Source organism: Lepisma saccharinum, chromosome 10 (genome assembly GCF_977018435.1).
Source record: "Lepisma saccharinum chromosome 10, izLepSacc3.1, whole genome shotgun sequence".
In the NCBI taxonomy this organism is placed as follows: Eukaryota; Metazoa; Arthropoda; class Insecta; order Zygentoma; family Lepismatidae; genus Lepisma; species Lepisma saccharinum.
The window spans coordinates 90,245,524-90,257,840 of record NC_139238.1 but is presented as its reverse complement, the minus strand read 5'-3'; the positions used below and the strand labels follow the sequence as shown (position 1 = coordinate 90,257,840).

The following is a 12,317-nucleotide window of genomic DNA, read 5'->3' as shown; positions in this document are numbered from 1 at the left end:
AATCAAGTCGAAAAATCACTTGCAGCATGGGCAGAAATGTATACACTCTTTCGTAGTCGAGTCGACGATATTGAAATAAAGGCAAGCCCGGTCCGAAAGTGTCAGTCTTCGCCTTAAAGGAAGTTTGGTAAACTCTCAAATGGAGAAGAAAAAGTTCCGCTCGCCATGGCTCCGTTCCAACATTAAATGAAAACCGTAAAGCTTACGGTCGTTCACGGTTGGCAGGCCGTTGCCGATATTTAAAGTTAGGGAGACGGAGCTTGAAGGGGAGGGGCTCGCTTGATAAATCGCAGCCGGCTATTCTTATCGCGTCGCCTCTCACTTCATTATCCACGACCGGTGAATACGCGACGGCGGACAAAGGCCCGGGGCAACAGGTCACCCGGTGACATTTCGTCGGAACACCTCGCGAAGCGTGCGGGGTTTACGACGAGTATAAAACTCCCTCCCTGCACGGCGCCGTAAAAACCACCGGGAAATCACGTCACAAATACAAAGCGTCGCCCAAGGAGGGAGAAGGGGTTTTGGGCACCCGAAGCCAACTGCCTACACAATGCGATTCCCTACTTCAATACCAGGATGAACTCTGTACCAGGTAAAAAAAGCTTGTTTATTTCCAGTGGCGTAACAAGGGGTGGGCGACCGCCCGAGGCCTCGCGTCCCAAGGGGTTGATACGAAAAATGTATTAAATAGAAGTGATGAAAAAAGATGGAAAGGTTTTTTTTAGGCAATAATATTAAAAAATAGCTTTTATCAGGCTTTAAAGTCTAAACGTTATAATACGTCAAATCAGGGGCGTAACATACAGGCGGGCCTAAGGGGCCCCGAGAAAAGTAAAAATTATTTTCATATTTCTCACGTGAAACATGTACGCAAAAATTCACGATAACTTGCTTGGACATTTTGACCTATTTATTCTTTTCTCGAATACAAAGCAGTTTCTCTTGACCTTGAACTTCCGATTTTGCTATGTTAACAATAAAGCAACTCCATCTGCCACGAATCAAGTGTGAGGGCTTTAAAAGCTTCCATTGTTTTCAACTCAAGGAGGCAATGGATAATATAAGCAGTTCGTCCTTCCTTTCTACAGCTTCAGATTTCAGCTTCCGAAAAACAGAGAAAGACATTTTTAGGCTGAGTGAAATTAGTAAATATAATTTGAGTCAGTAATTCATTTTTGTTTAAATAGATAATTTGCTGACGTATCCCTGAAAATATTGTAGCCACTGTATATTTCCAACTGGCTGCTGTACTCAATGCTGGGAGCATCCAAACAGAACGTTCAGCTCGTAATGGCTATGCTCCGTCCCGGGAATCTCTGGAGCTACGTTTTCAGGCATCTCATTTATATGTAAGTTATACATAATAGTAGTATTTTATTGAGTATACTGCTATCGTGCTTCATAATTATGACCTCTTTTGAGGGAACCAAAGCAAGTCTCTGCGCAAATAGTGACTCTAGAGGGCTCGACCAATGAACTAGTGAGAGGAGAAGTGAGTGCGACGACTAGCCATTTGCAGAAGCCCTCACTGCTTTGGTCCGCCTACTCGCTTTCTCCCCTCTCTACCTTTATGCGTGTCTTGCTCCACACATTTCCAGGACAGAGCATAGATCTTCCACAGCGTTTGGAAGTAAAAGTTACTTTTTCCAGTTAGGAAGTAAGCTAGTTCTCTACAGCAATATCCATTGTATGTGTGTATTCTGTTAATACAGTAACAGTTATTTCAAAATACTAGGTTACTGTTACTCATTAAAAATAAGTCTGTTACAGTTACTTTCACTAAATAAAGTAACTTTTCTTCCAAACACTGTCGAGCCAACCTTCGTGACGGAGTGGTTATCACAGCCCGCTACAACGCCCGAGGTCTCGGCCTGGGCATGAGTGTTCCTTCATCAACTTCATCATATCATCACTCATCCTTATCATCACGTTTAGCCAAAAGTGAAAGAAAAGCCCTAAATAGCAAAAATAAAAAATACTGTCGTATTGTGGTAACGTACAAGGTAAAAAAAAAAATTGTAAACGGTTTCACACGACTTAGTTTCAATCTCTCTCTTAAAGATAACCTATGTTCGTATTATTTGAAGGACTCTGGTGTAAAACATGGAAAGTGACATTTTGAACATTTCTGAGTCCATTAAGAAAATAGTTTATTAAAAGCTATGCTGCAGATAAATTGTTTTCGTGTTGTGTTTACCAATTTCAGAAGGCTTCACTGTTTGTGTGACATGGCAATTTCACTCGAAAATTGAAGGATGGGACATTTTACTTTGTAACTCAGAAATTAACAAAATTTCACTTACCATATTTTACACCAGAACCCTTAATTTAAAAATGTACTAAAAATAAAAAAACTGACTTTTGTCCCTCCCCTTCCCAGAAGCAAGTTGTAGGTCACCCCTCTCCCGCCAAAACAATTAGCAAAGAGTTTAATTCGTCTACTGGTTATCTCTATCAGTTGCCCAAGTACAGTAGACTCGCGATTAACCGAGTCCCGATTAACCGAGGCTCCTGGTTAACCGAGGGAGTGGTTGGAAAACATCGCGCTTCATACGCACCACCCTGTTTGTTTATGGAGTCAAGTCACCGTCCGCGCTGCACGCGTTCGTTACATTGTCGGTGTATCCGATTGTTACGGTGGTGTTTAAATCTGAGTAGGCCTATTCTAAGCGAGTAATGTAGTACGAGTGGCAATCGGAAAAGGTGTGTGGTTTCTCTGGAAACAAAATTCAACGCAATAAAAAGGTTGGATGAAGGCGAGTCTATTAAAAAGGCTGCTGCTGATTATGGAGTCGGGGAAGTGACTGTTGGGGATTGGAGACGTAAGCGGAAGGACATTAAAAAGTGGGCAGTGGGTTAGCGCGGAAAACGATGAAGAAAGTGAATATGAGCGGTCCAAAAAAAACTATGAAAGACTTTTTGAAAAAGTAATCTTCTCATTTATGTTGTACTAGTAATAAATAATTACTATACAGTTTTAAGTGTTGTTTCGTCATTTAAGACCTATTAGCACATTATCTCCGTATTTTCCGAGTTCTTCCGTATCCGAGGTAGACCCGGTCCCAATTAGCTCGAATAATCGCCAGTCTACTCTACTGTCTTTGTAGCTGTGGCAACGGAAAGTGTATGAATATGTAGTACGAATAGGCGGACAGGTAGGTACGCCGACAATACTTTCAATAAGAATGCTTTTGGGGCTTTTTCCATTGGTGCCCTAAACTTGTGACGGCTACAGATGTTGGAGAACCGATTCGTTGCAAGAGTTTATCCGAGTGGCGCATTAGTTCTACGAGAGGAACAGAGAGATAAGAAACCCAAGAGGGTGAATAAAGAAAAATAGCTTGGGACTATATTCACAGCGTTGCCAGTGCCTCATATTATTTCAGAAGTTTATAAAACAGAATGTTCCACTTTTTACCTTTTAACAATTCTTTCCAAAGCTTTGAATACTGTATTTTTGTTATTGCAAAATGTGTACACATAAATTTTTCTACATACATTACAGGCTGGCTTGGTTGGCGACGTTCGATGTGGGCACAGAAGTTCCCGGGTTCGAGCTCAGGCCTATTATGGGTGTTTGCTTCATCAATTTCATCTAATCATCACTTCCAGTCGTCGCAATTATTCAAAGGTGGCGAAATGCGACGCAAATTAACAAACAAACATAAATGACGAAGTTACGCTTGGGATTTTTTTTAACTTAGGCTTGATTATTCTTGAACCTAGTCTAGTGCCTTTTGCCTGCCTATTTGAGCATTTTGTGATGCCTGGAAACCTGGGCTCTGGTCACAAAATTTTGTTTTGGTGCAACAAGATAAATTCTCTAATATTTACGCAATAGTGAAAAATCCCCTACGCGTGGTGTCATATTCCGAAGGTTGGCAACACCTCTCGAAGTAACTATGTCTGAGTGCAGTTCTCCTCGAGACGTAACCTGATGCCGACCTTTAATTTGAAACCGTCTGGAGTCCGCTTAGTAGTAAAATCAATGGGAGACGAGTTACCTGCTGGACTTCTTGTCCCGCCTCTTCACTGTTGCTTGCAAAGACTACCGCTGAAGAGAAAAGTAGTTCCTAAGTTCTCAGTGAAAGTGGAAGTGAGAATTGAGTTTTATGATTACTCAATCGAAAAGCAAAGTAACAGGAAAGATGCAATGGATTGAGAAGGTATGGTTCCACACATTACATTGCCTCTTCCTGCCTACCTGACACTCGAATCTTTTACTAACTTATTAAAATGGCTTCTAACCAACCATACTCTATCCCTGGAATCTCTGCAGCAAGGTCGCGCATAACGCCACAGAAGAGGATAGAGCGAGAGGACGGAACGAAGCAGAGAACCCTCCTGCAAACGATTGGAAGCTGTAGTCGTTTATCCCCCTCCACGCATTCACTCCTCAAACGTGTTCATTGTTAAACCCTCTCAAGCAGTGCCATATCTACAAGCCGCAAAACTCCGCAGTACGCCTTTAGGGGGCCATCAGCCATTGGCACGGTAGAGGGTTCGAATATGCGTACGTAAAAATAAACTTAGTTATTCAGGGGTACAGAGACGAATCCAATATATACATGTGACGATAAAGTTAAAGTTCCCTATGCATATAGCACCGTGCCATGAAGGCACATTTAGGGTATGTGGGCCTCATATATTTTCGATATCGGCCATCTTGGAGGTGATGTGATCAGCATCACGCTGAGGCTACCTTTACCCCAATCCCTCCTCTCTCCGGGTACCATTTGATTTGAGACTGGGTGGGCCCTAGAGACGCATTATGCGGGGAAAAGCCGGAAGAATTGCGACCTTGGATCACCCACCCCGTGTTACCCGCGTGGCAGTCAGACTAGAATCAAATCAGGCTAGAATTTCACGAGAAATGCAATCGTAAAGGTTTCTTCAACCTGTCTTTAATCAAGAAAAAAGTTACGACTGCATGATATTAACAAATGTATCATTTTCCAGGTGTGAGAAAACAGTGTCACATATATCACATCACCCCCTTCCCATTGAAAACTTTTGAGTTGAATTTCCATGAAATAGGGAACCAGAGATAAGTGGAACTTCACAAAGAATGAACACAGAAAAGAGAGTTATGGATGTCTTCGAGATATACAAAATAACCTGACAACTCAAAGTGACTCTTGATAAGACGGCCTGCTAATATTTTTTTGTTATTGAGGAGAGTTGACATAGGTATTGAGAAGAATAATTAAACGTGAAAGTAGACTATATTGATAAATACTATATTTTCTATGGATTTTGTTGTTTACAGAGTTTTGTAACATGGAGGTATATTGATAGGGCAAGATATGCAAAGCCTGAAATAAACAATGTTGAAGTTTCCGTTCTCATTTTAATGACGAGCTACTGCAATATAAACTCAAAGCTTATTCACTGTCATACATTCAAATCACTTCAAAAAATACTAAGTAGCGAAGAAAAATAGACGTAATATAAAACACATTCTATAACAAGATACAATTTTGTTAGAAGCGTCGCAGTTCAACTTATCAATGCATGAAGATAAATTCCTGTAACTCTGTTCAGATTTTCCCATCTGACGAAATAACTTTTGAACTGATTGCAAACATTTTAGCAATCAAAGCGAAGTGCTGACGGTCCTAAATCTGCATAAAATGGGAAAGAAAATGAAGAAACAAGGGTATATTTTAAGATATTGTTGGGGACGAATTTATCTACCAAAAACGTCATGTGGTCAAATGTGAGGGGCGAGTTCTTTTGATTACATGTATTACAAATGTGTTACAAATGAAGCCACGGCCCCTGTGGCGGAGTGGTTAGCACATCGCGCTACGACGCCAGGGGTCCCGGGTTCGAATTCTGGCTCGGACATGGATGTTTGTGATTGTCTGTTCTGAAAAGTAATGAAATTGAAATATGAATGAAATGATATGAGTGCATGAAGTGTGTTGAGGGAAGCTTCCGCATACGGGCTTTCCTTTTTTTTAAAAAAATGTCTTTAGGGCGTCTGACTACCATGCGAGAGACCCGGTTTCGATCACTGGCGGGGGAGAACCGGGATTTTTTCCACCTGCTCAAGCAGCTCAGGTACCCACTCGGCGTCGTATAAAGTGGGTACATGGAGGAAACTCTGGGGGGTAAAGGCGGCCAGGACCGTGGTGCTGATCACATCACTCACAGCTCGGCCGAGATAAAGAAAGTGTGGGGCCCTAGCTCCACACCCCTATACGCCTTCATGGCGGGGTGCGAAGCACAGGGGAGCACTTCACCTTTTTTTTACAAATGTAATTAAGACCGAATTCATTAAAACCGGTTAAAATACTTGTTTGCTTAATTTGAAGAGATTAGTATATAGTTATTCTGTAAGCGGGTGTACAGGCTTGTTCCACCAATGGCCACGCCTGTGTGTACAATCGTGTAATGTATCTTATATTTAGGCTATAATTGTTTAAGAAAAACTTCGACTGTAGATTTTTAAGCAAGTTGAAAAGTAATGAATTATAAGTAACGAAAGAACAGGTAAAATATAAAAATCGCAATTTACAGGAAAGAATTTGGCCTCCAAAGCGCAATATTTTCGCATATGCAAGACGGCCACGTTACCACTACGCCAACAGGGAGGCCCCTACAATTTTCAAGTTTCGGTATCGGTGGATATCGATGAGAGTGGTATCGGCTCAGGTATAGCGATGATGAGAAGATATACCGTCCATGCCAAGCCCGGGACTTGAGCCTGGAACCTAGATCCGCAGATAACTTTTAAAAAAATTTCTTTCATATTATAGTATTTTGTTCATCTTGTCAGTAGATGTTATGAAGTGTATGATTCTGCCTTCACTAAAGCAGAATAATGAATTGCAGGAATTTTGGTTAAAGTTTCTTACTCTATGTTATGTTCATATAGAATAATCTGGACTGGTCTTACAGTTAAAAGTTGGATCCGAACCAGTGGGGATCGAACCCGGAAGCCCTTGATGACTACAAAATAAGCGAGATGCATTATATATATCCCGCTCCCCCCAACGAGACGCCATTTTCCAAAGGATCTGAAAAAAGTTTTATTTTTGTATTTTGTCGATTTTTTCTTTATTGCTTAATTCATGAATACCTTTAAACTGAGTAAAAATTAGCGTTGGGCGTTGATAAAATGGCAAACAGTATTTTCAATAAGTTGAAAATTTACTTCTCAGGTAAGTAAGTGTATGTGTGTGTGTATGTCTATTATCGAATAGTCTAAAGGTTCAAAACACACGACAGTAATTATGCCCGTAGTTTCGTATGCATGTGAAACGTGATCCTTTGCATTAAATGAAGGACAGAAGAAACAGGCTTAGGAGTTTTTCAAAATAAAATCTCAAAGGTATTTGGAGTTAAAGGAGATGAAAGAACAGGTGAGTGAAGATTGATTGATTGATTTTGTTTATTTTACTTCGCTTCTCTGCCACTTTTGGCTAATCGCGAAGATGAGTATCAGTGATTATATGATTAAAATGATGAAGGTACACTAAGAAACAACACCCAGCACCACTGGCTTCGGCGTGGGCAGCGATAACCACTCCTCTACGGAGGACGGGAGGTGAGAGAAGAAGTTTACATGCTACTCAACTACATGGTCTGTATTCATCCATTGATAGCATTAGAATAATTACATACAGAAAATTGATTGATTAGTTTTAATTTGCTTCGCTTTTCTGTCACTTTTGGCTAATCGCGAAGATGAATGGTGATCAGATGATATCGATGAAGAGATAATCACAAATATCCATGGACAGAACACAACACGAGACCAGAGTGTGTTATGGAGGCTGTGAATGCAGACGCCGAAGTCTCTCTGTTCTGCAAAAATGCATTACGTGGAAGAGAGGGTTACATTTGGCTGCCTTCTGAAAGGTCACCCTTACATTGCAGCAAATCCTACTTCGGTGGGCAGGTCATGTAGCTCGCATGGAAAAGGATGCGATTGATTGATTCATTGAATTGTTGTTTGAAGTCCACTGTATGCACAGATAGGCTAATCGGGACTGGACCTACAAATTAGAGTGTGATCCGAACCACTATGTGCCCCCATCGGGTATCGAACCAAGGATTCTTTGATTACAAGGCGACGACGTTACCACTGGCTCATCGGGGAAGCCCAGGAGAGGATACGAAACTTTACAAGCTTTTGTCGGGTAACCTGATGGTAAGACACCCGAATTAAATGGATCTGAATGCATTTTCCCAAGATAGAGACGGGTAGAAAACGCATGTTGCTGCTGTGGCAAAAAAATACCTTTTCTTGTTCAGGGATGGCAGAAAGTTCGTGTGGGCAAGGAGGAGACACGATTATATTTAGTTTCGACCGGAAAACTTAAGAATAATATAGTTGTTACAAATCAGCTTATCCTGGTACTCCATAACCCTCTTCCCCAACTCCCACAATGCTTTACTGTACCTACTGGACTGTCGAAACTTGTCGTCATGAGGTAATGAGTCGAGCACTCAGACGTGGCACAATTAGATCTTGATCAAATCATATTTATGTTAGTATGAAATTGCAGTTTGCAATACTGCTTCAGGACTGTGCAGTTTCTTACTGAATTCAGCTTTTTACTCTCATGTTACTGTCTTTCTAAGCCAATCGCGGCGATGAAGATGAACGGTTAAATGAATTAGATGAGAACAAAATCAATGATACATGCCTTCCCAAGGATTTGAAACTGGAACATCTGCCTTCGCCATGTAGGGTGTCATTTTTCTGATTTCGAAAAGATTCGACACTCCTCAATCTCCAACTTTTCCTTTTCTGCTCATCTTGTGTACGTGTTTATACCCCAACGCAGCAGAATGGCGAAAAATACAGAAAAATTAGCATAGCTTCCTAAACAATCACCGATCTTAGTGGGTTTTATTTAGGCGTATTTGCAATGCTATTGTAAAACGCGGAAGGAAGATAGTTATCTACATCTACATTTATCTACATCGCCTGGTTACATGTATTGTTCCTTTGTGATTTAATACGTGTGTAAAAGAAAAGAAAATGGACACTAATCTATAAATGATTGTATAAAAGTGAGAAAGAACAAGCCAGTTAAGAATAACCGTCTAAATGATATAACAAAATAGAAAAAAACTTTAAGAAATCCACATCCTTTTAAAAGGAATATTCGACATGCCTTTTAAGAAAAACTGCCTAGAAAAGAAGCAATCACTTTAGAAATAATAATAATAATAAAGGTCTGACAATGCCTGTAGAAATATCTGTAAAGAATATGACAGAAACGTCCCTTTAGATATAACTGTTCAAAAAAGATAGGAAGGAATAATTTATGCAGGAATAATAATTGTCTAAAAAGACACAAGGGGACAGAAAAAGCTCTTTCGAAATAACTGTGTAAAAGTAATGGCACAAAAACAAGCCTCTTAATAACTGTTTAAGAGAAGGAATAACATATACTGCATTAACTGTCTACCAAGGAGACAAGAGGAAAATCTCTTAAAAGGAATATTTTAAATTCCCTATAGAAATAACTGTCTTAGAAGACTGAGACAGGTACAAACGCAATAGGAATAACTGTCAAAGAAGGTAGAGGCAGGAACAGTCCCTGTAACAATAACTGGTCATAACCAAGGAACAACCTAAAGTTATAACTGTCCAAAAAGAGACGGAACAAACCCTTTAGTAACAGCCATATGAATGAGTTGATGGAGTTGGTGTTTTAAGTCCAGTTTATGCACATTAAGGTTAATCGGGATTTGACCTACAGTTTAAAGTGGGATACAAACCACTATGTGCCTGTAGAGGGTATCGAATCCGGAACCCTTTGATTACTACTACTACGCCATCGAGGAGGCCCTTAACAGCCATATGAAAAGATGATGATTGGGAAGAAACGTTTGGAAAACCTCAGAATGAGGTCGCTTAGAGAAATTTCGTAAGAAGCTAATGGTTGGGGTTGTGACGCCAGAGCGCCGTTAGCCTCCAGTAGTGTGTTTGCGTGATTTTGACAAGTGCATCCCTTTCATTACAATGGGCAAGGACCACCTGATTGATTGGTCAGAGAGAAGCGTGAAGTCCCTTACCTGGTACTACACGGGGCCCGTTCGCAGTGATGGGTCCACTGCCATAGGTGACCTGTCCGGGGTCGGCGTTCGAGACGACGGCGATGTCCTCCAGTTCATCCTCGTGGTGCAGATCTGGCGAGCAAGGGGTGTACTTCACAGACTTCCCGGCATCTGTCCGCCCCCCCAGAGAGAAGACCATCTTTTTGGTGGCCATCACCTCCCTCCCCCACCGCACGATACAGGGGCACTGTCGTCTCCAAAAGGCCACGCACTTACGCAAGTCCTCCGAGGAAATTTACGCACAATTTCGGGGGGACACAATGGCAAAAAAAATCACTCGTTCTCGTTCCTTTAGGCCATCACGGAGGGGATTCTGGATAGATCTGTATTACACGGAGCCTGTGCATTTCATCTGGAGACAAGATGCGGTCAGCCTTTCCGAGGGTCCGCACCGCTCTCTGCCATCTCACGCACTGGTTCTCGCTTCGGCGACCATTATCGAGGGTTTCCAGATGGTCCCTGTTCGGGGGGGTCGACGTTCAGGCCACTGCAGCGTCCATCCCCCGGGAAGAGGGTGAGACAGAGACACCCCCTTCACTGCCTTTCCTCCGCAGACGGTGGGAGATCCGTTGGAGACAGCCCTTCTGCTTGCCTACAGCCCCCCTCCTCGCCTGGCTTCAACATAGCTGCATTCGTGGCTGGTACAAAGGCCGCACTGCCGTCCGAACGAGCGCCTAGCACAACTGGCGCATCGATTTTCTCAACTTGCAGGCAGTGTTGCCGCTTTTTAAAATTAAAAATCCCTTTTCAACAGAAAATTTCCCTTTCTCTCGTAAACACTCTCCGGGTGTATTAAACTTTTCCCGTGGGCTGTCAACTTCCCCACCCATCAAGTACCCAGCATATACGTTGCTGAACGGTTACCACAACGCGCTGCAACGCCATGGGACCCGGGTTCAAATCCAGGAATGGGCATAGCTGTTCTTTGTGAGTGTCGCTTCATCAATTTCTTCTTGTCATCACTCATCCTCATCATCGGGTAACCAAAAGTAGAAAAGTGACGCTAAATAGCAAAAGTCAGATGAAATCTAATCTCCACCAGTTACAGAAATCACGGTGAACACTAGTAACACCAGGGGAATAAGTGAGGAGGCAGGCGGGACGGGAATATTTTCAGGTAGGTATGAATTAAGGATGACCAAACGTGGATAAAATTTTATCCGGATTTTAAGTATCCGGATATCGGATATTCTGATATCCTGAGATACGGATTATCCTAATTATCCGGATATTCCATGTCAGGATATTCGGATTATCCAAAATGTCCGAATATCCGAATGTTTTCATTATCCGCAGTTTTATCGTTTATCCGTTTTACGGGCTTTCCACATATTCATTTATTCATCATGCTCGCATTCACTGTACGGATTGTCAACACATTTTTCATCAAATCTGTACTATCCGAGTTATCATTATGTTCAGATTATCCGTTGAATCCTAAATGGATATCGGATAATTTGAAATCCGGATTTTGTGGCCACTTACGTTCTACTGGAGGCAAGTACTTCGGTTCACCGAGGCATCCGTCCCCATTTTCTCCCATTGACTTCGCCAGTGAATCACCCATAATCCTAAATAACAAAACGTTCAACATGTTGGTTGGTTTCAACGGCAGTCTCAGAGTTCGAGTCCTGGCAGAAGCATCAATGCTATCTCATCATCAACATGTGTCAGTAGAGCGATGCTAAGTGGGGATACGTCGCTAAGTTGTAGAATTATGGTAACCGCGAAGAGAAAAATGTGACGATGATAATTGAAGCTACCATCCCAACATCCCCCTAGAATGAATAGCAATTGTTAGACAGCTCACTCGAATCCAAGTATTTAATGATGGTCGCGATGGCTCAGTCGGTAACGCGTCTGACTACCTGGGTTCGATCCCCGGCCGGTTCAAATCCGGGAACTTTTCTAACGTTGGAAGCGGTCCCGGCGCCCACCCAGCGCCGAATGACATGGGTACCTGGGAGAAACCCTGGTGGGTAAAGGCGGTCAGGGGCGAGATGCTGAACACATCCCCCCACTCACGACCGGATCAAGAAAGTGTGGGGCGTTACCACCACACCCACTATACGCCTTCATGGCGTGGTGCTAAGCACAGGGGAGCACTTTACCTTTTCTTTTATTAAAACTAATTTTAGGATATATATACTCATTATCAGAAACTAAAATTCAGTTAATCTGAGAATCCAGTGGTTTCGACGCCTGTGTCAAAGACTGGGTTACTAAAGGGA

At 42.1% G+C, this 12,317-nt stretch overlaps 1 protein-coding gene across 2 annotated transcripts in view; it reads right to left on the bottom strand.

Moving 5' to 3' along the window:
* LOC145994022 (cyclic nucleotide-gated channel alpha-3-like) overlaps positions 1-10,720 on the bottom strand; it is a 301,195-nt gene extending 290,475 nt beyond the window's left edge. For both annotated transcript variants that reach the window (XM_083130102.1, XM_083130103.1), the window contains exon 1: positions 10,045-10,720. In XM_083130102.1, coding sequence (XP_082986228.1) covers positions 10,045-10,240 — 196 coding nt within the window. In that variant the 5' untranslated portion in view covers positions 10,241-10,720. The remainder of the gene's footprint in view (positions 1-10,044) is intronic.
* Between the last annotated feature and the right edge of the window lie 1,597 nt (positions 10,721-12,317).